The sequence below is a fragment of the Electrona antarctica genome (assembly GCF_951216825.1).
Source record: "Electrona antarctica genome assembly, chromosome: 23".
Taxonomy (NCBI): domain Eukaryota; kingdom Metazoa; phylum Chordata; class Actinopteri; order Myctophiformes; family Myctophidae; genus Electrona; species Electrona antarctica.
Genome location: NC_136804.1, coordinates 20,824,594 through 20,852,233, shown reverse-complemented (window position 1 = coordinate 20,852,233; position 27,640 = coordinate 20,824,594). Strand labels below are relative to the sequence as shown.

Sequence of the window (27,640 nt, the reverse complement as noted above, 5' to 3'; positions counted from 1 at the left end):
GGTTTGTACATCAAGGCAAAAATCTATATAGTTTAATTTCATTATCATCACTCATGCTGACGTATACTTTTGCCCCCTTCTGCCCGCATTCACTCCATTTGTATTATCTTCCCCGTGTATCATTATGTCCTGTCTCAGTCTCTAGAGAGGCTCAGTGTCTAGCCTCTCGGTTCGTCCCCGTGTAACCTCTACTCCTCTCGCATTTCTCATCCGATCTCTTACCTGCAGCCTCAGCCCGTGCCATCAGACTTGAAATAGGAAAGAGTGACACGTTTTTATTGACTGCTTTTAGATTAAGGGCTCCATCTTGCGCTACCCTTATCCCTAAACTTATTTGCCATTTTTTACTATTTTGAAAATCATTTTAAAATAGTTAAATTAGCCGATCTACATCTACACGTCGTGAGCTTGTAGATCAGCTATTTTAACTAGTTTAAAAGGTTTTTTAAAATAGTCTTTCCAGTACTTTTACTTCTACTCCACTACATTTCAGAGGCAAATAGTAGTTTGTAGATTTTGACTATTATTACTAAACATACATTAACCACTTCAGCCCTATATACATTTCGGCCATTTGAAAATAGCTGATCTACAAGCTCACAATCGCGTTTTTCAAAATATTTGAAAACTTGAAATGGGACATTTTGCATAATGAGCATTTCTTTTGATACTTTAAGTACATTTTGATGTCAATACTCTTGTACTTTTACTACAAGTACATTTTTAATTTTACTTTAGTAAGTAAGACAATTGAGTACTTTTCCCCATCACTGCCATTTGGCCTTTTGAGTGGTGCAGCCACTCCAATGACGAGCAATGCTGTCTGTCCCTATGTATGTCTGTATGTATGTCCCTATGTTTAGGATACCAACAGGTGACAAAGTGGCACTGTTGAGCTTCACACTGTGTGTGCACAGGTGCATGATGGGAAGCGGAGTTTTAGTGTAACAGTGCAGTACAGACTACCAGACGCAATAGCATTTGTTGACCACCAAGTGTCACTGTTGCACAGTCAGCACCACTCACTTCAGAAAGGTCTTTTTTTTTTTTCAATATATTTTTTGGCGGTTTTTGACTTTATTGATAGGGTACAGTAACTAGACAGGAAAGGGGGAGAGAGATGGGCAGTGACACGCGGCAAAGGCCGTCGGGCTCGGGGGGTCGAACCCGCGGCACACCGTCCGTCTGGTTTGGCAGCCCAGACAGTTGAGCTAACCGTCCGGGCCAGGTCTGATTCGTTCTCACCGTTCTGGTCCTCGGCGTCCTGAGGCACCCCGGTGCAGCGGGCCAGCAGGTCCGGCTTGTGGAGGAGGCGCGAGGCGTACAGGTGCTTGAGGCCCAGGAAGAGGAGCAGGACCGACGGGACGAGCTGTGCCGCCACGCCGTCCAGCGCCGCCGGCCGCCGGGGAAGCTCCATCAGCACGCTCAGCCCGATGATGCACATCTTACGGTCATGGAGGCTGGCGGCGTGCCAACGGGAAGATGTGGCAACAATGGGGAGAGAGAGAGAGAGACAGAGAGATAAAGCATGAAATTAAGCAAAATAAAATCTCATGACTGAAAATGTAATGATGTTTTAGGGTATTATCATTCTAAACCTATTGTTGCTGCTGTTCCACACCACAGCCGACCACAGATTTGCGGCATTTATAACCTCTTTACTTTTATGACATTTCTGAGACCATTCATGTTTCTGTAAGATGCTTTTAAACTTTAAACTAAAATAGCCGATCTACATGCTCACAATACGCCGCGCTGCGACGTGTTGTGAGCTTTACAGCTAATTTTACAAAATGATGGGTGGACAAAACTAAACCTTTATACGTCACAAAAACTAAGTGACATCATCTGGTGATCAAATGGTTGACACAATTGACCCCATGGTGCCATCCCTCGTCGCACCGATTGCTGTTGCTTGGTACCATTTTTCTATAATATATAGATTTTTAAACTCATCATAAACCAGAACAAGGCAGAAGGGGCCAGTTGGTTGGTCAGTCGGGGACCAATCAGATTCAGAAGGCTGACAAAGGGTCAATGACACACACAAAGGAGGTCCTTGGAGACTTTTGGGTGGACCATTTGTTTTGGGCCCCTATAGGCTCATGAATCCCCCCCAACCCCCCCTCACCCCAGGAAGAACTCTGTGTCGTTCATCCACTGGTTGATGAAGTGCGCCGTGATTGGCTGAGGGTTGTGCGGGAAGTGCATGTTGTCCAGGGTGTGCACCAACAGGGCGGGGTTGTAGTAGAGGGCGGCGATGGCCACCTGCAGGTAGGGGTGGGCGATATGGAAAGATATAATATCAATATTATCACAATATTTTTTCACATGGTTTTTAGGGTCATTGTTCAAGTTACTTAACAGTACAACCACCTACAAGGTAACAGAAACTAAAAGAAAAAGGACTAACAGAACATTTAGACCAAAATAGGTAAATATTTTGGCTAACGAAACCGTCATTCTACAAAAGTATAAAATAAGGTATAGAAGTCATAGAATGTACATTCACTGTATCACGATATATATATATATATCTCTAAATATAGTATCACGATACGATATTGTAATTTGTATCACCATATCACCCCTCCCCCCCCTACCTGCAGGCACATGGTCCTCAGCTCGCTGGACTTGACCCGCCGCGTCAGTCTCTCCAACACGGCCTCCACGAACAGCGGGATGCACTGTGGGGGGACGAGAACAACAACACAGTAACAACGTCAGCCCCACGAACAGCGGGATGCACTGTGGGGGGACGAGAACAACAACACAGTAACAACGTCAGCCCCACGAACAGCGGGATGCACTGTGGGGGGACGAGAACAACAACACAGTAACAACGTCAGCCCCACGAACAGCGGGATGCACTGTGGGGGGACGAGAACAACACAGTAACGTCAGCCCCACGAACAGCGGGATGCACTGTGGGGGGACGAGAACAACACAGTAACGTCAGCCCCACGAACAGCGGGATGCACTGTGGGGGGACGAGAACAACAACACAGTAACGTCAGCCCCACGAACAGCGGGATGCACTGTGGGGGGACGAGAACAACAACACAGTAACGTCAGCCCCACGAACAGCAGGATGCACTGTGGGGGGACGAGAACAACAACACAGTAACAACGTCAGCCCCACGAACAGCGGGATGCACTGTGGGGGGACGAGAACAACAACACAGTAACGTCTGCCCCGCGAACAGCGGGATGCACTGTGGGGGGACGAGAACAACAACACAGTAACGTCAGCCCCACGAACAGCGGGATGCACTGTGGGGGGACGAGAACAACAACACAGTAACAACGTCAGCCCCACGAACAGCGGGATGCACTGTGGGGGGACGAGAACAACACAGTAACGTCAGCCCCACGAACAGCGGGATGCACTGTGGGGGGACGAGAACAACAACACAGTAACGTCAGCCCCACGAACAGCGGGATGCACTGTGGGGGGGACGAGAACAACAACACAGTAACGTCAGCCCCACGAACAGCGGGATGCACTGTGGGGGGACGAGAACAACAACACAGTAACGTCTGCCCCGCGAACAGCGGGATGCACTGTGGGGGGACGAGAACAACAACACAGTAACGTCAGCCCCACGAACAGCGGGATGCACTGTGGGGGGACGAGAACAACAACACAGTAACAACGTCAGCCCCACGAACAGCGGGATGCACTGTGGGGGGACGAGAACAACAACACAGTAACGTCTGCCCCGCGAACAGCGGGATGCACTGTGGGGGGACGAGAACAACAACACAGTAACGTCAGCCCCGCGAACAGCGGGATGCACTGTGGGGGGACGAGAACAACAACACAGTAACGTCAGCCCCACGAACAGCGGGATGCACTGTGGGGGGGACGAGAACAACAACACAGTAACAACGTCAGCCCCACGAACAGCGGGATGCACTGTGGGGGGACGAGAACAACACAGTAACGTCAGCCCCACGAACAGCGGGATGCACTGTGGGGGGACGAGAACAACACAGTAACGTCAGCCCCACGAACAGCGGGATGCACTGTGGGGGGACGAGAACAACAACACAGTAACAACGTCAGCCCCACGAACAGCGGGATGCACTGTGGGGGGACGAGAACAACAACACAGTAACGTCTGCCCCGCGAACAGCGGGATGCACTGTGGGGGGACGAGAACAACAACACAGTAACGTCAGCCCCACGAACAGCGGGATGCACTGTGGGGGGGACGAGAACAACAACACAGTAACGTCAGCCCCACGAACAGCGGGATGCACTGTGGGTTGACGAGAACAACAACACAGTAACGTCAGCCCCACGAACAGCGGGATGCACTGTGGGAGGGACGAGAACAACAACACAGTAACATCAGCCCCGCGAACAGCGGGATGCACTGTGGGTTGACAACAACACAGTAACGACGTCAGCCCCACGAACAGCGGGATGCACTGTGGGTTGACAACAACACAGTAACGACGTCAGCCCCACGAACAGCGGGATGCACTGTGGGTTGACAACAACACAGTAACGACGTCAGCCCCACGAACAGCGGGATGCACTGTGGGTTGACAACAACACAGTAACGACGTCAGCCCCACGAACAGCGGGATGCACTGTGGGTTGACAACAACAACACAGTAACAACGTCAGCCCCACGAACAGCGGGATGCACTGTGGGTTGACAACAACACAGTAACGACGTCAGCCCCACGAACAGCGGGATGCACTGTGGGTTGACAACAACACAGTAACGACGTCAGCCCCACGAACAGCGGGATGCACTGTGGGTTGACAACAACACAGTAACGACGTCAGCCCCCCTGTCCATTCCAAGGACCACCACAACTCCCAGAGTTACACGCCTGTAAGGGTCCATGTATGTAACCCTGAGGGTCCCTGGACCCCACTTTTAAAACCACTGCACTGGAGAAGGAAGTATAGAAGCAGCTGCACATCTGAGAGGCACAGATACAGTAGCAGGTGTCGGACCAGCTGCACCTTGCTAATCACACATCAACTCATGCATTTTGAATGAGCTGCGGCTTACAAGACACCTTGCTTGGGTACAGTGTTGATTTCTTTGACTACGACAAAATATGTTTTGCCGGTGACTACCTTTTTTCACTGACGGAAACTAAATAATAGCTAAGCTGTGATGTGACGACTAAATAGATTGACAATTTCATCTAAAAAAAACTAGACTAAAATGTTAGGGAGGGACTAGTGGAGAAGAGATCTAGTAGAACTAAAAGACAAGTCATTTTATGTTTGGTTGTATCGCTCTCTGAAAATGTATCAGGCATTTCAAGGTCACATTCACAACTCGATGCGATTGGGCGTAGAAGTTGCATCATTCTTGCATATTTAATTTGCTGCGTATGCCTTCACACTGGTTGTGTCAAGCGCAGCAGGGAACCTCAGCAGGGAACTTTATCAATTCATAAACTACACAGTGAAATCTATGGTGTTAAAATTCTACTTATAGTAATAGTTAGGACGTAAAGTAAAGTAAGGGTACGTGGATGCAGTGTGTTGTCGGGGAGACGGGGACTGGACGGTGTGTGTATGTGTGCGCACGCTTTTGGGCACATTGCGGAGGCACAATGGAGACGGGAGCGCAAAATTAATTATCCAACGTTTATCCTCATTCGACCACGCCCTCTCCGTCTCCAACTGTGTTTACTCCTCACGTTTCATTTCCTTTATTTGATGCGATTGCATTCACACCTGCAGTGAATCGAAGTCAGGTGCGCTTTGAAGCGACGCGAAACCCCCGTTTTTTGTCAAACTAGAATGCGATTGTTTGGCAGGTGTGAAAGTACTTAAGTACAGTTGACGTATTTGCACTTTACTTGAGTATTTCCAATACCCAGTAATTTAGCTTGACAGCTTTAGTTACTAATTAATTTGTAGATTCGGATTATTATTACAAAACAAACATCACCCACTTCAGCCCTATATACATTTTGGCCATTTGAAAATAGCCTATCTACTTATAGATCTGCTATTTTTCAACAGCTGAAGTTTAAGGTTAAAAGCTAAGGTGACGCAGACAGACGCATTGTTGTTCCAGGTCTTAACGGGTCAAAGATAATAATGAATTGCATTTTTATAGCGCTTTTCCAAGTGCTCAAAGTGCTTTACAATGGTTCATTCATTCATACATTGGGAGGTGAAGCGGCGAACAGTCGGCGCCAGCGTCCTTACTTCCCACATTCACACACCAATGGTGGCAAGCTAACACACGACCAACTCATTGAGGGCAATGCACGCTGGGCTGGGCAAGACCTACGCTGTAGACGCTATAATTTGTTTTGAGCGGAAGTTGCGGCATTTTGGCGGAAGTACCGCTCAAGGAAATTACGTTGATACTGGACAAAGTTTTGTGATTGGTCGGAATAATATCATATCCGGGGGAAATACATCTGACGGATGTTACGGTCCGACACTTATATGATAGCGTCTCTGCCTTACGATCAGTGTCTTGCCCAAGGACACTTCGACATGTGGACAGGAGAAGCCGGGATTCGAACCGCCGACCCAGGCATCATTGGACGACCTGCTCTACCCCCCGAGCCACAGCCGCCCTAAACGATAATAGCGATCGTGGTCCCAATGTGATCCCTAGTAGCTCTGACCTGGTCGATGGCCCTGCCCTATGCACTGCAGGATGACCACTAACCTGGTCGATACCCCTGCCCCTGCACTGCAGGATGACCACTAACCTGGTCGATACCCCTGCCCCTGCACTGCAGGATGACCACTAACCTGGTCGATGCCCCTGCCTCTGCACTGCAGGATGACCACTAACCTGGTCGATACCCCTGCCTCTGCACTGCAGGATGACCACTAACCTGGTCGATACCCCTTCCTCTGCACTGCAGGATGACCACTAACCTGGTCGATACCCCTGCCTCTGCACTGCAGGATGACCACTAACCTGGTCGATGCCCCTGCCTCTGCACTGCAGGATGATCACTTCCAGCAGTTTGGCAGCGTGGCACTCGGCGTCTTCGCCCGCGTCGCTGGTCAGCACCTAAGGCAATAAGGCAACAGTCGGACAAGAATAATAATAATAATAATCGATAGGCAAAAGAAAAATTACCTTTTTTTGTAGGTGTAACCGACTTCACTTCAATGCCTAACTGTTGTTAGTTTATGATTTTATCTTTCTTACGTTTACATTTTTTATTTCACAATTCTGCTGAGATACATCGCAAGTATATACCTTAGAGTTGTGTGGAAATGCCGGTAATACAAAAAAAGTCCTCCCCCCTTCTGTTTAGCCTGGAACTGGAGGTCTAGGGTCATGTGATCAGTGACATCACAACGGTGAACTCTGAAGAGTACACCGTCTAGGCTAAACAGGCTAAACAGAAGGGGGAACTTTATTTTATTATATCCAACAACTGTAAGGTATATTAATGACATAGTTCAATGTTGAAAATGAGTGGCATTTAAACCTTTATTGTTGTTTTCTAACATCCCCTCCAGCCTTACCTGAAATGTATTTTAAAAAAATATATATTTTCAGAAAACACTGACCTTTTTGCACATGGTATAGATGACCTCTAAATGTTTGGGGTTGCACAGGAGCATGTCCGTGTCCACAGTAATGTAGTTGTGCAACAGAGGCATCATATCTGTGGAGAAAACACAGTACCAATCAACGTGACTTTTCGTGGGGTCTGCCAAAAAGTCAACATTTGACTTTTTGCGGGTGAGACTGTGTTGCACCAACACACAGTCCAAAATCGTTAGAGCTGGTAAATTAAAATGCAAATCGTGCATCGTTCAACTGTTCAACAAGTGCATGATAGTTGACGGCCAATAAATGCATAATAAAGCATGTCCTAACGTGAAAAAAGCAACAAAAACAGCGACACAACATTTTGGTCCTCCTTCATTATGGAAGTCTAAATACTCAAATGTGTACTGTACTTAACCTTTTGTTAACCCTTAGACAGATTACTACTGGAAAACACGTGGAGTTTTGCATTAGTTCTGTCTGCCCTGTACGTGATTTTCCGTAGTTCTCTTTTTTTATTAATACCAATAAATTAATTCGGTCCGCACCTCTGTATAGAGTATCGAGCATAAATATCAACTACATTTCCCAGAATTCCCGTGTCACGTGACACACGTGTATGCTTTCCTATTGGAAACTGACGCCCAGCCCCCAGTGAACAGGGGGGTTGGTTGACTCCTCCGAGGTGGGCACTGGAGGAAGACTTTTTCAGCCAGGTTTGCAGTCGCCGCAAAAAAAACAATCTGAAAAATGATCCATCCGTGTCCAGTGGCATTCTCCAGTCCCAGACCGTTGGCCGGACTGCAACATCCACCCTCGCGGATTACACGTGTGCAATGTTTTTTCTTCTCCCCACCGGAGTTACCACCAAGGCTGATGCCTTCGCTAAAAGGTAATTTTATTGTATTCGAAAATGCCCTAATATGACATGTCTAGTAAGCCGATCCCTATATTTGGCCCGAGCCGACCTAGTGCTGATATCAGATAGATGTGGTAGAACCATATATGGATAGATCTAACTGGTTTAGTCATCGTGACAGGTAGCCCGTCTCCGGACCCCCCGGGTTGAGCTCCTTTGCGGTCCAAAGGAGCTCAACCCGGGGGGTCCGGAGACGGGCTACGTGACAGGCATAGTCGGAGAATATATAACAAGGGTCGGTACTATAGGTGATCGACGTAGCTAACAAAAACATCTGATCAAATGAATGTATTGTACTGTGTCTTTGTGGGCCGAATCGTGGCATCGTTGCATACAAATAGATGTTTGTATAATTAGTATCACGATAAAATAATATGGCGACGTTAGAATGACACCACCAATGAGTGATCGTGCGTAATGTAGCTGCCCAGCGTATATCCAGCACCATCGCGTCACCACATTCCACTGGCTGTTGGCTAGTAGTAGTTGCTAACAAACGCTGCACAAATGGTACTGGCTATTGGCCGGGCCACAAGCCCGGGCAATAGCCAGTACCAATGTTGCTGGATGATTGCGACGCAATGGTGCTGGATATACCCTGGGCAGCTAGCTACATTACCAGCGATCACTCATTGGTGTTTCATTCTAACGTCGCCATATTATTTTATCGTGATACTACTTATACAAGCATCTATTTGTATTTTTCATGCCACGACTCGGCCCACAAAGACACTGCACAATAAAATCATTTGATCGCCAGCAGCCGGGTAAAACGCCATGTAATAGTAGCGTGCACTGACTACAGCTAAAATGTTTATTTATTTTTATATATTTAGAACTGGCATCAGATGAGGAGGAGGAGGAGGATGAAGAGTCAAGACTGCGATGGCGTTCTCCGACACTGAACCGGATTCATTCATTCATTCATTTCAGGGGGGGCAGTTTTTGGGTGTTTTTTTTATTTAGCCTACTCACACATAACCTGACTCCGCCAGATGGGGCAGCAGAGAGTACACTGGGTTCCCCCCTCCTGCTCCCATCTGGGAACTCTCAGGCAGACTTGATGCCCGGCCACAAAACGGCCTGGCCAATCAGCAGCAGCTAGAAGCTAGAAGCTGCTGCTAGAAGTTGCTAGAAGCTGCTGCTGATTGGCCAGGCCGTGTTGTGGCCGGGCATCAAGTCTGCCTGAGAGTTCCCAGATGGGAGCAGGAGGGGGGAACACAGTGTACTGACTCTCTGGCGGAGTCAGGTTAACTCACACACACACACACCGTCAATGACTGGGTTTGGGGACATTTGGGAGGAGTAGCTCTGATCCATAGCTCTAAATGCGCATTTAGAGCTATGGATCAGAGCTAGGGGAGGAGTAACTGTTTTGTATGTAGGCCTATTTATTTTCTGTAATATTTATCATTTTATTATGTTAGTAGTCGTAAAAAATAAAAGACGCTTTTACAATGAGTTAGACCTGTCATGACTATTTTGTTCACTATTGTGAGGTTTATTGTATATGACTAAGCAAGTTTCAACTGTGATTTACTCTGTAACGGTAGATGGTAATAACTCAATTTCTTTTTTATAATACAGTATACATTCAAGTCTATATTTTGATACATATCATGGGCACCAAGTCATATCAAAACAATGTCCTTGGATGTGTTTTTTATCAAAACTGTGTTTCTTCATAACAGGTTTTTGAGATGCATGCATGAATAGACAAGGTACTGGTAAGACTATGTAAACATGGTATATATCAAAATGTGCGTTAGAATGTCTAATTTTACCCCAAAAAAGAATTGAGTTTATATGATGTTCCAATTTCAGAGCTATGGGGACTTTTAGCTGGATAGGTCAGATTGATCATGACTGACCATGCTATTTATAGATGGCAAAATATCTACAGTGGTACATGTGAGAAACTTTTTATTTTATTTTAATTGAACTAGACAACTCACCCTTTAAAATTAGATATTGCATGGCTATGTACGCCCAGCAGAAAAAAAGTTATTTAGAAAATAAAACTTCAACCGGGCATAACTTTTTTTGGTTGTCCTAGAAACAGAAAACAGTGTAAATGCAGGCTCTTTTAAATGGCTTCCAACACAAGAACTAAACATTTTATCAACTCAGTTCATTTTTTTCCTGTAAGCAGACAAGTCAAGCTTTCTCTGAAGGTCTTTCGTTGTCACACATTCACAACAGAGAATTTTCAATAAATCATTCAAAAACGCCATTCTGGCCATAGAGAAGTCTACCTACTATATAGAAATCCTTGAAACGCTCAAAGAGTTAAGTAAAAGCCTCTAGTATACACCAAGGTCTCATTTTGTGCCCTCTGCCCCGACCCCGATCAAGTACAGTAGGTGAATTGACGGCAGGACTCATTGAGATGGCAGGCATTTCAATCGCATTTGCGGGCTAGTGTTGATTCATATTAACCCATTGAGACCTGGAACGCATCCATGTCACGTTAGCGTTTAACCACATTAACCATTAACCCCTTTTGGGCGGGAACCCCTTTTGGTGTTTTAAACATTATGTTATAATTTAGCTATTGAAAAATAGCAGATCTACAAGCTCATAGCGCGCCACCGAGTGGCGCGCTATTAACTTGTAGGTCTGCTATTTTTGAAAAATCGTTAAAATGTGCCTCAAATCTTTCCGAAAATTGTCATGATTTAGAAAACCTTTTTTTTTTTTAAATTTCGACGTCAGGCCTGAATGGGTTAAGGGCCCAACTAGTACTACTGGTAGTTGGACTCCTAATATGCCATAGTGTCATAGTAAATAAGTGTCATACATACTCTGGAGAACACCTGGAGACTTGACGATCAGTAATTGGGTCTTATGATCAAAATAAGAACATTATAATGTTGTGTAAAAAAAGAAAATCGAAACAGACAAGACCACAAAACCACTGCAAGTGTACAGGCATATTGATGACCCCCTGGGTAGGAGATTCATTTCCTCTCACGCAGAACAGCGCCGTCAGCTGACTGACAACTGTATTGCAGTTTAAACATGATACTGTATGTGACCTGATGATCTGACATTGTACTAGTGTGTGTGTGCGTGAGGTCGTACCAGTTTAACCACAGCGCGTGGTACTAGTGTGTGTGTGTGTGTGTGTGTGTGTGCGTGAGGTCGTACCCGTGAAGTAGTCGAAGCAGTCGTGCTGGAAGACCTCATAGAGGACGCCCAGGAGCTGCCACATCTGGGGGGAGATGGTCTGGCAGGTCAGGCCGAACGCCAGGGACAGAATCTCCTCATAGAACTCTGCATGGGAGGGTCAGCCAAGCAGTGTTCAATTCGTTGACTTGAAACCATGACAAATACATTATAGTGACAAGTGATTATTTTCAGCATGCAGCCAAGTGTAAAATCAGCCATTACGACGCCATCAAGGCCCATATTTTTTGTCGACAGACTGGAGCGCAACCAAACATAAAATGACTTGTCTTCTAGTTCTACTAGTTTCTTGTTGACAAAATTGCCAATATGTCTATATTTAGTCTTAGTCATCATAGCTTAGTTTTAATTTAGTCAAAAAGGTAGGTTTTAGTTGACGAAATCAACCCTTATTGGAACACAGGTCGCCGCCCCCCCCCCCCCCCCCCGCACCACCCCGACATTTCTTGAAAAGTAACGGGTTTGGACATACAAGTTATCCATGGTGACATCGATGTGAGAGCCATGGACTGAAGAAGACCAAATGTGATGGTACTGCACAGTCACACAGGGTGAATTAAATTGATGAGGGGAGAGAGAGGCGTGTGTGTGTGTGTGCCTGTCTACAGATAACCAAGTACTTGAGTAGAGTTCCCTGGGAGGGAAATTAGCCTGACCTCTCCATGTTTCACCTTGTTAATTTTAGCTTCCGTCCCACTGCTCTCTCCGTGTCTCACGCCCCACATATAGGAGCAGGTGGGGGTGGGGGGGGTTATTCCCAGTGGTGGAAAAAAGGTTTTCAAATGTATACATGAGCTTGTAGATCAGCTATTTTCAAATGGCCGAAATGTATATAGGACTGAGGTGGTCAATGTATGTTTTGTAATATAATAATCAAAATCTACAAAGTAACTAAAGATGCCAAATAATTGTAGTGGAGTAAAAGTACAGAGTAGAAGTACTGAAGATTTGACATACTCAAGTAAAGTACAAATACCTCAAAATGTACAGTACTTAAGTAAATGCCCTTAGTTACTTTCCAACACTGGTTATCAGTCCAGCTATTCATTCATTTACCAGCAAAGCTGACTGGATTCAATTCTCCACCAGACACAGGGGCCCAATTACCACACACACACGCGCACGCTGGCAGAGGTAATTACACTAGTATGAATCGTTCTGGATGTTTGGTGACCTTCCAGAAAGTACAAGGAGAACCTTTTTTACTTTCATAATTGTACAACGTCATGTGGTTTCACTGGAAGAGGAATACGAGCATGACATTCTACAAGGTGGGCAGCAGGGACGTGCAGAGAATGTTAGGGAGGCAGGGGCTCAGATCAGAAGACCTTAACTCATTGACCGCCAGGCGGACCCCCAGTGCTGTCGGCTACTGCCACCATAGACTCTCGTATTTCGCTTGGAGAACAAGACCGTTTCCGCCAGACCCAAAACAGCTAGCATGGACCGGCTATAGCTAATGTCATCATCGTCAATTTAAGAGTCATAAAGCATTGTGTGCAGGCCACAATATTTATTTTCCTACCACCAGTGGTCCTTGAGGGGGTTACAGGTGGTCCCCAACTAAATGATGGAGAGTTGGTAACCAAATGGACCCTTATTAGATCTTGAACTTTTGAGAGCCTAATTTGGTTTAATTTTACGCTCTCAATAGTTCAATTGTTGTTAAACATTTGCATTAGTTAAATTACAAGAAGTCTACACAATTAGAGAATGCAAAAGAATTGTACCACATCAATACAGCATACAATTGTGGACAAAATCGCATCCACCGAAAACAAAATATTCTAAGTTTGGGGTCTGAGAGGCAACATGTCATCAAATGGTGGAAATGTGGACCTTGATATGAAAAGGGTTGGAAACCACTGGGATGGAGGGTTACTCTTCCGTAACCTGTGAGTTAATCTATGGCTTCCGGATCAGAGGGGAAAAAAAGAAAAAAAAAGTTGTGATCAAAACAAATTGATCACCTATCAAATCCTATCCTAGGATTTCACCCAAAAAAAATCAGTTTTTTGTTCCCACACAGTGTTTTCATAGATTATATTCAACTGCCAATAACTAAGAATCAGAACATAGCAGAAACACACTTGTCCCCCGATGAAAGTAGAGACTCTTCTTTCTTTTGAGATATTTGGTATTTACAAGAACAAAATACTCTGTGGGTCTAGAATAGTAAAAATGCTGACATTGTTGGCTGCAGACTGTTTTAGAGAAATTATTTTATAATTTATAACATTTTAAACTTCAAAAAAGTTTAGTACTTTTAGCTTAGGTATATGTTGATGCCAAACAGCTTTTAATCAAGAAAAATTACATAAACGTGCCTTTTACTATTATTTAAATATTGTGCTATTGCTACTTTTACTTAAAACAAACTGTGTGTACGTCTTCCACCAGTGGGAGGGACACAGGGTGTGTGGGAATGAATGAATGGATGGATGGATGGATGAATGAATGAATGGATGGATGGATAAATGGATGGATGAATGAATGAATGGGTGGATGGATGGATGGATGGATAAATGGGTGAGTGAATGAATGAATGAATGAATTAATGGATGGATGGATGGATGAAGCGTGCGTGCACACACACCTGCCATACCTATGATGGGCTTCTGGAGGACGAGACCAATCACCTGCAGACATATCCCCTCCAACTGTTGAGTGATCTGAGAGAGAGAGAGAGCCCAGCAGACAAGCATAATTTTAACCACTTTATCCATTTATACTGGCTATCCAAACACTGCGAACTCGCTAAGCTCTCAAGAACAGATTCCAGCGCAAAGAGGGTGCTGTTTTTCCTTTTTTGCCGATGGGTTCCCAGATTGAAACACAGCAGATCCACAAGTTCACTATTTTCGAAAATATTTGACAAATATTGAAAATGTTGAATAATTTAGATTAAAAAAAAAAAAAAAAAAACATAAATGTGTAGGTATACAAAATGTAAAAATGGTAAAAAGGTGCTCCTGGGATCAATCGGGATAACACAACGATATAGAGCAAAGAGGAGATCCGGGCACACTTAATGTTAAAAGGAGGACATTTTTTATTGAACCGACATGTTTCGACCTATACGGTCTTCATCAGGGCTCTCTTCAGATTGGGGCGGTCCGTGGCCAAAACATATCAATATGGGTGGTCCTTGCACTTCCCAGTTTGGACTAGTGCAGTGGGTCTCAACCTTTTCAGGCCGTGACCCCCAAAATAATCATATTTGAACGGTGAACTCCCCCACCCTGACAAGCACATGGAATGTAGGAGTTGAGGTATTACATTTGGTTTGACTCGGTTCCACAGATAAATATTGTAAAAATAGCCGATCTGCAACTGCTCACAGCGCCTCGCGTCCCCCCCCCCCCCCCCCCCACATGTCACAGTTTGAGAACCAGTGGACTAGTGCATGGGTATCACAAACCTACTTGAAGAGCTGAGATTGTCTTCCACTCCAGGCTCTAGAAACAAACTGTGCCATCTTAAATACTTCATGATTAAATAACAACTCCAACTTCTGACCATCATCTTCCCAGAATGGTTCAGGTTTTTGTTGTTGCATTGTTGCCTCAAATTATGGACCCCTCAAATCATACCTCCCTGTGGTCCTCCATGACGGTGAGGATGGTGTCGATGGTGCTCAGGATGCCCAGCGCCATCACAGTCTTGTCCTCGCTCTCCTCGTACTCCTCGCTCTGCAGCACCTTGGTGAAGATCTCCGCCTGGCGGTGGTGGACGCACGCCACAACCGGTGGGTGGGAAAAGTGCTTAGTTGTTTTACTTAAGTAAAAAATGTCAATGGTTGCATTGTAGAAATGTCAATGCTGCATTGTAGAAATACAAGTAAATGAGTAAAAAGTATTAGGAATTGGTATCAAAATGTACTTAAAGTACCAAAAGTTAACAGTACGCATTGTGCAGAACGTCCTATTTCAAGTTTTCAAATGTATACAAATCTTCGAAATCTAAAAAGTAAATAATAACTAAAGTTTTCAAATAAATGTAGTGGAGTAAAAGTACAATATTTGGATTCGAGATGTAGTGGAGTAGAAGTAAAAGTATCGGAAATTGGAAATACTCAAGTAAAGTACAAATACTTCAACATTTTACTTAAGTACAGTACTCAGTCGGAGAAGTGAGAGAATAGAACGGTGGTAGTTGTTCTTGCTGCCACTGGCTAGCCTCTGGTTTGCGCACCAAATGAGCTTCTCAGCATCAGCTATATAACCAGTTGACTTGCCGAGTTGCCATATTATGCTTAAATGCCGGGCCTTAATTTTCGGGCCCGTTGAGAACTCTAACCGATACCACTTTCTCCTTTCCGATACCGATTCCGACAGACGTGCGTCCCTACCAGGTTGCGGGTCATGTCCACGGCGATGACGGCCACTTCCTGGTTGTATTCGCAGATCATCTTCTGGATGACGTTAGTCAGGTCGTCGTTCTCCGTCTCCTTGACCACATGCAGCAGCTCCTGCATGACCGGGCGGATGAACGGCCTGACGTACACCTTGGCTGCGCACACACGTTATAGGTTTCAGCACCACTGACATACAGTAGAAACAAGAAACATTTTTTTTCAGAAAACTTTTAGGATTCAGAAGACATTTATTTTGTAGAATCAGCTTCACGTCTTAATGGTTTAACTCAAACGATATTGATGAATTCTATATTTACTAATATTTATAGAATAATAATATAATATTATTTTCAAAGTATGAAATTTCAAAAGTGTTTGAGCGGACCTTGCTCCTGGTTGCTGACCAGCGTCTGCAGAGCGATGGCGGCCTCCACCTTCACGGGCATCTCCTTGTCGGCGATCAGGTCCTGTTTGACCAGCTCCACGGCGTTCCTCAGCACCAGCTCGTCGTGGAAGCGCAGCGGGCTGAAGCAGTGGAGCACCCAGCACGACTGAGAGAGAAGAATGCACGCACGCACGCACGCACGCACACGGCAAAACACATGAGAATCAACCAACATGTACTGTATGTATGTATGTATGTATGTATGGGCACTGGGCAGCGATGGGCAGCAAAAGTATCAATACTGCAATATAGAAATACTCTGTTACAAGTAAAAGTCCGGAATTCAACATTTACTTTGAGTAAAAGTACAAAAGTATCGGCTTCAAAATGTACTTAAAGTACCAAAGGTAGAAGTACTAATTGTGCAGAATGTCCCATTTAAATAATATATAATAATATAATATTTTGAAAATAGCCAATCTACAATCTCACAATGCGTCTGGACGAAATGTATACAGTAGGTCTGAAGTAGATAATGTATGTTTTGTAATAATAATCTAAATCTACAAAGTAGTAACTAAAGTTTTCAAATTAATGTAGTAGTGGAGTAAAAGTATTATCCAATATTTGGATCCGAGAGGTAGTTGAGTAGAAGTTTGGAAGTAAATACTCAAGTAAAGTACAAAGGTTGGCAGAGGGAGCGTAGTGCCCAGGATTACATTAGATAATTGACATTATCTTTCTGTGACCCAAAAATGGGTCACAGAAATCAGGACAAAAATGTAGAAATAACAAAAACCAAAATAAGTCTGCTCATAAAGAAGCCCTGCTACAATAAATTCCAACACTATGAAATCAATGTTGCAGAAGGTCTTTAGATTTGATCACACTCTACTCTATCTATACCACCGTTTCCTAGAGTTTGGGAACCACTGCTAATACTAACATGTTCCCCATGATACAAGCATTATTAAAATAACCACAAACACGGAAGTCCTTGTTATGAAGTACAACTGGATACCTACAAGCACATTCCTGCAGTCTATTCTCGCACGCTCCGCATCCGAGGGGTTGGGGACGTTGCAAATTTTAAACGTCTAACTGAGGGCAGACGGTCTGGCGAGGAACAACGACAGCATTGTGTGTGAGGAATAGGGACGCGTGGGGCTCACTCACCCGGGCTCGCAGGTATCCCAGGGGAGAGTTGAGCAAGGGGAACACGTAGTTCTGTAACATCAGCTCCATTTGCTCCCTGTACAGTCGCTTCTGTGGTGGATGGGAACAGACACAGCAGAGGGAGGAGTCACAGAGTTATAGTCAGTAGTCACAACAGAACGCAGCCCGGTCAACGAACCCGTACCGATATATCCATCACCTCAGGGAACCACTGCTATAGGGCATAGGATCACGCTGCAGCACGTTGTGAGCTTGTAGATCTGTTATTTTTGTCAAGTCCAGTACATGGTGTACAACATGCCTTTAGTAAGAGATCAGCCAGAGCGCCGATGCAGTGCAGTGCCCCATCCTTCCTGCGGGGGTCAGCAGAGGGGTCCGCCAGGATCTGGTGACAGAACTCCATCATCTTGGGAAGAACCTGATCAAAGTACAAAGGCTTACTGTCATTATGTATGGATTACATCATCTTCAAATAGTTGAATTACTAATGCACTTTTTTCACATGATACTTTGTTTATCAATCAATGGCTTCTATTTCAGCATGCTAACTTTCCAGGAAGGGAAAGTCTGTAGTTTCAAAAAGTTAAAATATGGAGATAGAGTTTCAACAGCGATATATAGACGCCTTATCAGACGACGTCACACCGATAAGCACCAGCATGCGTGCGCAGGCTGGCAGCACAAGAACACCACCTCTCATAAGATGCAATGGAAAAGTTCTAGCTGCAGACTGCAGTCACGTGTAAAAAAATGCCCCATCAAACTTTCAGATGCTGTTTTTCTCCCAGTGTGGATGAAGAATGATTAGGATTTTTATTGTATTCTCTCACTCTTGAAACATATAATCCATTGATTTCTGTTGTGTGTGAACAATAATAGCAATTCAAAGCAGTTGTCCTCAAAACTACACCTCCAGTCGCGTCATAAGAACGGGAGGTGCGCTCATAATCACGGCAGCAGAGCCTATTTGTGCACGGCTGCACGCGCACCTGCAGCCCATCAAGTATAATTTATGCTAGAGAGTGTAGAATAATTGTTATTTTGATTAACTGATCTCTCCTATGGTACTACATCAATACAGCATGGAATTGTGGACAAAATCTCATCCAACGACAACAGCATATTCTAGGGCATATAAGGGTCTTGGGTCTGAGAGGTTAAATCTCATGAAATGGTGGTCCGTGGCTCAAATGCCAAACAAATAATGGACCTTGACATGAAAAGGGTTGAAAACCACTAGGTTAAAAGGATGACTGGGCCGTAAAATGTCTTGTTCACCTCCTTCCTCTTGCGGGCAGCTTTGCACAGCAGGCTCTGGGCAGCGGTGGCGGGGAGAGCATGGTCATCGTAGAGGTCTACAACACACAGCAACATACAGAGAGTTGGACAACACTGCATGGACTACACTGTAGCGCAGTGGCTCCCAAACCTTTCAGGTCGAGACCCAAAAGGGACATTAGGCGTTTGCCCGGGGCCCAGACTAGTGAAAATAGCAGATCTACAAACGCACAATCAGCTATTTTTACTACTTTTAAATAATTTTTAATGGAATTTCTTAGGTTTGTTTGTTTGTTTGTTTTAAAATTCATACAATTATTAACAAATAAAAAATATATATATTTCTTTTAAATGTAGGAAAAGAAAATGGGAATTTTCGAGTCGTGGCTCACACAATTTTGCCCGTGACCCACAAATGCGTCCCATCCCAACCCACTGTCCGGGAAACAGTGCTGTAGTGAACTACACTGTAGTGGTTCCCAAGCCATATAATATTGAGGACCCCCATAACTCTCCATTTGTTACAGACCCGTAAGGGTCTATTTGGAACCCCCACAAGGAAACCGGAGGGGTCCCTGGACCCCACTTTGAGAACCACTATAAACAACAGGAATGTTCTGAGATCTGGTACCCACATAAACTTGCCACTAGGTGTCACTGTATCTACAAATACTGAAATCTCTAAGCATTGATAAACATTTCATGCATAAATCTCCTATTGCTGTGTGTGTGTGTGTGTGCGTGAGTGTGTGCGTTTCCACTCACTGAATTTCATGCGGATATATTCATAGGGGTCTTCTTGCCAGAGTTTCTCGTCCTCGTCTTTGTAACACATGAGCGGGAAGATGACCTCCTGACTTATGGTCTGTTGAGCATACATCAGCCATGAAGACACTTTCACTTTGGCTTTTCTCAATCTATAAAGCCCTACCAAGATATCTATTAACATGTCGGTACATGTATTTGTTGCGTGTACTGTATGAGGACCACAATGGAAATTAAGTCGTGGACTTCAATGTGCCTCATCCTTAACAGAGAACATTCTAACCTTCAGAACTTATAATGCTACACAGGCAGAGCAAACTGATACAGTCTACCATTCATTTTCAATGGAAGCCAGCGACGTGAAGCTACAAAGTTGAACTGGCTTCAACTTCAGATACAAAGCGACAAATAATGCTCTGAACCTTTGTATCTTTGCAGTCTGCCCGCGTGAACGCAGCATTAGTCATTATAGATTTTTTTAATTAATTTTCCCCATTTAGTTTTGATTTGTTTTTAAAGCAGATTTGCTAGTTTAGTTATTATTTATTTATTTGTTTTGTTTTAGTTAGTATTTTTTTACTGTAATGTAGGGTAGTCAGTGGAAAGATTCAAGATTTTCTGCGGACGTTGATGGCGTCAAGGTCCACCAAAAATACTTTTTTGTCATCAAAATCAAAATCTGTAGATTTAGTCGACTAAAATCATATGATATTTAGTCGACTAAAACTAGACTCAAACTAAAACATTTCGGGTAAAGATATGACTAAAACTAAATAGAATTTTATTCAAAAGACTTCGACTACGGACCGTAATACTAAATCAAAATGTGCTGTCTTATGGTGCGTTCACACAGGCAGATATAAAAGAGGCAGTCTACCATTCATTTCCAATGGAAGCCAGCGACATGACGTTGCAAAGACGCAATGATGCATGTACTGTAGCTGCTCCAAATCAACTCACAACGCGTGGTTGCGTCTGCCCGTGTGTGAATGAATGCACCATTAGACTCCCACCTGCATGTGTGGCTTCAGCTGCTTCCAGGTGAGGGAGTGAGAAAGGCCCTGGTTGAGGTAGTTGAGCGACTGTTGCAGGACGTGAGGCGTGACGTACTGCTTCTGTCTGTACTGGTCCACCACCTTCAGCAACACCTATGGACACAACACACCAACCACTTACTGTAACAACAGGGGGGGACGGGAGACCACTAGGGCAGGTCCTTTCTCAAAGTGTGTGCTGTGGCCCGTAGCTCTCCCTAGGGTGTCGTGACGCAAGTCGGGTGCCTCAGCATAATTTTTAATATTTGGAATTCATCAATATCACTTCAATTTAACCACTTAACCCCTCAATACTTAATAAAACGGATCTGAGTTGCACTGTACTCGGTGCGTTCTTTTTCAATCTACGGCAATCTATGCCAACTCTTGGCAAAATAAAAAATATTTTTTTTTTTTAAAGCTCACAACTCGTCACAATGTGATCGGCTTTTGACGAATGTTACCCCCAGAATGGCATGGCATCATCATACCTGGAAGTTATGTGGGAACACCTACTGAGTGGCAAAAATCTGATTGCATTAAACAACCTTAAACTCACTTTTCCACTCACTTTGTGCATGTGCATACCCTAGTCTATACAGTTATTAATGGAAACAGACATTCTCTCTCAAGTTTTCCTCGTGACATACTTGTAGCTTTACATGTTTATGTACCGTAATATGACCTAAATGTAAGGTTCTAAAAACTGATAATGGACTACCACTGGACTAGGGCTTTTCCATGTCAAGGAAACCCCCAAAACGTATGTGGCTGCAGAGTGCAGACCCCCCCCCCCCCCATCTCATTTTGTGCCAGGGAGCTCCAGAAGCACAGATTTGAGTTTAAGAAAATGCATACAAAATATCTACAAGCTCATAGTGCAGCACGTAAGTGAAGTAAAGTAAGTTAAAATGATTGCAATGCTGTAAGTATGTACATACCTGTTGTATGCCCACTGAGTATGTCTTCAGGAAGAAGTCAGCAAACTCAAAGTACTCCTTGGTCACATTGCCTGGGCTTCCATACCTAATGGAAATCAGTCATGATGAGAGTGCGGAAATATGAACATATTCAGTGGTGGAAAGTAACTAAGTACATTTACTTAAGTACTGTACTTAAGTACAATTTTGAGGTATGTGTACTTTACTTGACTATTTCCAATTTACAATGCTTTTACTTCTACTCCACTACATCTGAGATCCAAATATTGTACCACTACATATATGAAAAACCACTTCAGCCCTATATACCTTTCAGCCATTTGAAAATACCTGATCTAAGAGCTCACAATGGGGTGAAAACAACACCGCTTACCATTGGAATTGCATTAGGGAACATTGTTACTTTTTTTCAAACAGCAACAACTCGGGAACGCCATATACAAATAGAAAAACGCTGAAATAACGTAAGATAAATGGAATAAAGCTGGCCATGGGGAAAACAGGGGGCAAAATAATTATGATACTTGACATTATAAGTCATTATACAATGCTTTTGTTGATTATTGTTAGAGAGCATTGTGTTTATGAGTGCATACTGTAATCATATAGTGTTAGCGGATTAGAACATATTATGAATGCATTACATATAGACACAGGCTTCATACCTCTCAAACAGTCTAGTAATGATGTGCAAGGCCCACTTCTTACACTTCCACCACACCAGCTCTGGACGGTCGTCCTCATCCACCTCCAATGTCTCCTAGCACGCACAATGACAAAACAACAGCCATCAAATCCATCCTTTGTAAACATTACAGTTTATTACATGTTTACACTATACTGTATTTGGTGCAATGTGTAGATATTTTGTTTTTTCTCTTGTTGTACAGCATTTTGGTTGGCCGTTTTTAAATGTGCTTTATAAATACATTTTGACTTGACTATTGGCTGCTGAGTGTGGTGTATCTTACAGGAGGCACGCCCCTGTCCATGACGGCTCGGAGAATCTCCATCCACTGGGTCATGACTGTGTTGTTGATCAGCTGGAGAGGCAGTGAGTACTGCGGGGAGGACAGCGGTGGAAAAAGGTACTCAGATGTTTTACTTAAGTAAAAGTATCAATGCTGCAATATAGACATATTCTGTGTTGCAAGTAAAAGTCCAGAATTCAAAATGTACAAAAGCATTGGTATCAAAATGTACTTCAATACGCAGAAGGTCCCATTTCACAAGTTTTCAAATGTATACAAATCTTTTGAAAATAGTAGATCTACAAGCTCACAATGCGACACATTGAGACCTTGTAGATCATTTTGTAATAACAATCTGAAATCTGAATCTACAAAGTAACTAGTAACTAAAGTTCTCAAATAAATGTAGTGTACTAGTAAATGTACAATATTTATAAGCAGTCAGTGAGTCACACCCCACCCCCCCACACACACACACACACCCAAACCCACCTGTACGAGAGCGTGGAAGATTTTGAGGATCTGTTTCTGGATGAGGACAGAGAAAATGGTGGCGTCTGCCAGGAGCTGGGTGATAAGCTGTTGAATGCGAGGCAGGAAGAGCTGCATGGCTGCCAGCAGCGGTTCCCTCTCATCTGCCTTCTTATACCTGACGCACGCACGCACGCACACGCACGCACGCACGCACGCACACACACACACACACACACACACACACACACACACACACACACACACACACACACACACACACACACACACACACACACACACACACACACACACACACACACACACACACACACACACACACACACACACACACACACACACACACACACACACACACACACACACACACACACACACACACACACACACACACACACACACACACACACACACACACACACACACACACACACACACACGATAAGAACACCAAATCAAAAGAAAAATTACATTTCATTGAAAAGACTATGACTAAACTAAATCAAAATGTGCGCTCAAACTAGTTTTGTTTTATTTTGTTTTGTGTCTGTGCATTGTAATATCCGTATTGTGGTACTGGTTGTTTTCCTATGTTGTGTTGAAAAAATAAAAATGTGTGGTTCTATATACATTGAATTGCGATTGAACAGTTGTGAAATTTCAGAGCCTCAATAAAAATACATTGGAAAAAAGATTTGCTCTGAAAATCAACACTGGTCACACTGATGTGTGGTTTCATTTTACACTCTCAAGAGTAACATTTTTGTTAAACATTGGTGTCCGGGTAGCTCAGTCGGTAGAGCTCTCCCCTTTGGACCACAAGATCATGGGTTTGATCCCAGGCACCACCAACTCAGCTTATACGAGTAGCATGGCTTGGGTGCGGCAAGTACTGGGAGCTGGTAGGTGTGGCGCTCCACCTCATCAATCCATCTCCCTGGTATCTATAGCACATTGTAACATGGACAGACGCCCGCGTGTTACCGGCTGATACTGACAATGAGCCACTCCCGACCGACTTTTGTTGTGAAGAAGGTCGACAATCGCTATCCTAGGAGGTAGTATCAGAGTGATGGTGTGGACATGGATTAACACACCATCACCACACACTTAACACAATATGCAAAATAATGACGTTTTGGTAGCCATACAGCTAACCCGTTTAGGAAATTGCAGATTGAGGCCTTAACGATTGCGGTTATGAAATATCTGAGATCATTAGGGTTTTCTGGAAGACTGACATAACTAATAACCGGAAATAGGCTAACTGCGACGTGTTGTAAGCTTGTAGATAGCCTATTTTTGGTGCAGGACACACTTCTATAGAAGACATGCTGACTTCTTGAACTTGAATCCATGAGTGGAACAACAGAGGGACCTGAACGGGGCCCGGCAAGCCAAATGATGACGTCCTCCGGTGACGTTCAGGACATTCAAGACTAGGCCAGATCACAGCCCATATGGGGATGATCTTTACGTAATTTCCAGGACGTTGAAATAATATAGCTTATTCTGGCCCAGATATGACTAATTATGATATGACTTAAGTTGATCTGGCCTCGATTGGATTCTCTCTGATCCATCCAGGGACGTCTGTCTTAGTGGGTAGAATTTATGTTGGTTGAAATCAGGTGATATTTTGCGCCAGATGTGACTAGTCTTGGTTTGACTTAATTTGGCCCCAATCGAGATGTCACTAATTCGTCCTGACCGTGCTTGCTCGGGGGACTCACTCGTGGGTCTTGACCAGCTGGTAGAGCACCAGCAGACCGTGTGTGTGCGTGTGTGTCAGACTCACTCGTAGGTCTTGACCAGCTGGTAGAGTGCCAGCAGGCTGCCGTACCAGCTGCTGCTGTTCTGGGACTGCAGGTACACGCCCAGCTTGTCCACAACGCCCGTCCAGCGGCCGGGGAAGTCGTGCTTTATGATGGCGCGCAGACACATCGTCAACTGGGACCTGTTGGGAAACAAAAGAAAACACCCCGATAAACAGTCATCGACCTCATGGTCGGTCATCGGGATCGGAATTTCACACAAGCCTTTTTGAGCGGTGCACACCATCTCCTTTAAAAGGGCTGTGTGTCCCTCTGTCTGTGTGTCCCTATGGGTGTTTAGAGTAGGACCTTTGGCCCTGCTGACAGTACGACCTATTGACCCACCCAGACGCTGAGCCATTGACACTGACACTGACACTGACACTGACACACACACACACACACACACACACACACACACACACACACACACACACACACACACACACACACACACACACACACACACACACACACACACACACACACACACACACACACACACACACACACACACACACACACACACACACACACACACACACACACACACACACACACACACACACACACACACACACACAGTAACTAAAGTTGTAGTGGAGTAAAAGTACAATACGTGCCTCTAAATTGTAGTGCTGTACTGAAGATTTGACATACTCAAGTAAAGTACAAATACCTCAAAATTGTAGTTACTTGGACAAGCACTGGTTAGTCCAGCCATTCATTCATTTACTACTGACTGGATTCAATTCTCCACCAGACACAGGGGCCCAATTACACCCCCCCCCCCCCCCCCCCCCCCCCTCGGAGGACCGATCTTTTATACCATTTAAGTGGTATAAAATATATATCGTATAATATCGTTTTTCATCTTTGCGACAGGCCTAAACATTCTCCCCTTCCTCCCCACACACACACACAGGAACAGTTACTTTTGACATATAATTTTGGAAATATTCACAAATTTTCCCCTTATCGGTATCGGCAGATCATGAGAAAAACAATCAGTGATCGGGATCGGTGCCAAACAGTGTTGTTTTTGTCTACTATTAAATACTATGACGAAAAATGTTCGTCGACTACCTTTTTTCACTGACAAAAATTACATAAAAACTAAATAAAAACGATTAATCAACTGTAGATTTAGCCCACTTAATTCTTATGATATTTAGTCGACTAAAACTAGACTAACACTAAAACATCCCAGGTGACTGTTCAAGAGACTATGACTAAAACTAAAATCTAAATTTACTGCCAAAAACAACACCGGTGCCAAAGAACCTGATGGGAGCACCTCTATGTGCTCAGATGCTCAGATGTCTCTTACCTGATGGACTCTGGACACTGGATGATGGCCTCCACGATGTGCTGTCTGATCTGCTGCCGGTCGTTCTCGTGGATGTTGAAGGGGAACATCACCTCCCCCAGGGCGGGCTCTCTGTCCTGCCAGTACTGACTCACCATGTTCTTAAGGTAGATGGCGGCTGTGGAAGCAACGCACGCGCACGTCTTAGGACAGCCATTGACCCACTAAGTTAACTTCCACAAATGCCTTCCAGATCAACAACAAAAAAGGAGACGTACAAGCTCGCAGTGAGCTTATAGATCGGGAAATAAATCTAAACTGACACAGATCATTTCCTGGTTTTAATGGGTTAAAAATAGCTGGAAAACAGCTGGAAATAACTAAACGATAGCCGGGAAATAGCAGATCTAACAAGCTTTGTTTCGACCGTATAGGTCTTCATCAGGCAAATCATTTGCCTTTAAACCAGTGTGCGGATGTTTTAACCTTCTACATGTTTTCTGTAAAACCTTGAAGGGAGTTGTTATTCTAATACTGATTCTAATACTGCCTTAATGGGGAAGATCTAGGTCTTCTCCATGTATCCAGGGTTTGATGAGGTCAGTGACACTCAAGTGTCGTGATCTTCATATATGGAGACTGTCTCACCGACGGACGGACAGACAGGTTTTGCGGGTTTTCTTAGTAATCTGCGACCTATGGTCACAATAAAGATTGTTTCAGAAGACTTAGGTCAGGATTTGGAAGACGTCTTTAGAATCGGCCTCAGGTCTAAAATGGACTCATCAGATGGATGGGCCGCAAATGCTTTTCAGAGTGTTAAGTGGGCCCCGCCCAGAAAAGGGTAGAGGAACGGCTGTTACACTACACAGCTAGATCACAGACATTACTAGCAACCACAAGTGAGGAATGCACAGATCAAAGCAACATCACGCAAGACAGCTACCAGCCGTTTGAATTCAAAAAGCCACAGCTCAACAAACAGGCCTGTGCAGCAAAATTGATTTTGACAGCTAATTTTGATTTAATTTTAGTTATAGACTTTTGAATACATTTCTGTTAAATTTCAGTTATCTGAAAGTTTTAGTTTTAGTCGACTTAAATATCATAAGATTTTTGTAGACTAAATCTACAGTCGACAAAAATGTATTTTGGCGGCCGTGATGGCGTCGTAATGCCTGATTTTACAACATGGTTGCCGGCTGAAAATATTCGATCTACAAGCTCACACAACAGAACGGCACGTCATGAGCTTGTAGATCTGCTATTTTCACACCCAAGCACAACCAAACATAAAATGACTTGTCTTTTAGTTCTACCGGATCTCTACTCCACTAGTCCCTCCCTTTAACAATTTTGTCTACTTTTTATCCGTTGATGAAATTGTCGATATATTTACTCATATAGTTGCAGTCATCATAGCTTAGTTTTTATTTTGTTTTCATCAGGTAGTCGGACATTTTGTAATCATAGTTTTTAGTCGACAGAATCAA

At 44.1% G+C, this 27,640-nt stretch overlaps 1 protein-coding gene across 1 annotated transcript in view; it reads right to left on the bottom strand.

Moving 5' to 3' along the window:
* Positions 1 to 27,640, bottom strand: part of ipo8 (importin 8) — a gene marked incomplete at its 3' end in the record, with an annotated part of 31,797 nt that overhangs the window by 1,934 nt on the left and 2,223 nt on the right. Inside the window, exons 3-23 of the mRNA XM_079494646.1 lie at positions 26,169 to 26,325; positions 24,823 to 24,981; positions 23,025 to 23,181; positions 22,533 to 22,622; positions 22,227 to 22,321; positions 21,562 to 21,646; positions 20,600 to 20,734; positions 19,587 to 19,686; positions 18,822 to 18,898; positions 17,845 to 17,961; positions 17,544 to 17,633; positions 16,368 to 16,533; positions 15,977 to 16,137; positions 15,219 to 15,344; positions 14,231 to 14,297; positions 11,587 to 11,712; positions 7,535 to 7,632; positions 6,930 to 7,025; positions 2,604 to 2,687; positions 2,132 to 2,268; positions 1,246 to 1,460 (exon numbers count right to left, since the gene is read on the bottom strand). Coding sequence (XP_079350772.1) covers positions 1,246 to 1,460; positions 2,132 to 2,268; positions 2,604 to 2,687; positions 6,930 to 7,025; positions 7,535 to 7,632; positions 11,587 to 11,712; positions 14,231 to 14,297; positions 15,219 to 15,344; positions 15,977 to 16,137; positions 16,368 to 16,533; positions 17,544 to 17,633; positions 17,845 to 17,961; positions 18,822 to 18,898; positions 19,587 to 19,686; positions 20,600 to 20,734; positions 21,562 to 21,646; positions 22,227 to 22,321; positions 22,533 to 22,622; positions 23,025 to 23,181; positions 24,823 to 24,981; positions 26,169 to 26,325 — 2,538 coding nt within the window. The remainder of the gene's footprint in view (positions 1 to 1,245; positions 1,461 to 2,131; positions 2,269 to 2,603; positions 2,688 to 6,929; positions 7,026 to 7,534; positions 7,633 to 11,586; positions 11,713 to 14,230; positions 14,298 to 15,218; positions 15,345 to 15,976; positions 16,138 to 16,367; positions 16,534 to 17,543; positions 17,634 to 17,844; positions 17,962 to 18,821; positions 18,899 to 19,586; positions 19,687 to 20,599; positions 20,735 to 21,561; positions 21,647 to 22,226; positions 22,322 to 22,532; positions 22,623 to 23,024; positions 23,182 to 24,822; positions 24,982 to 26,168; positions 26,326 to 27,640) is intronic.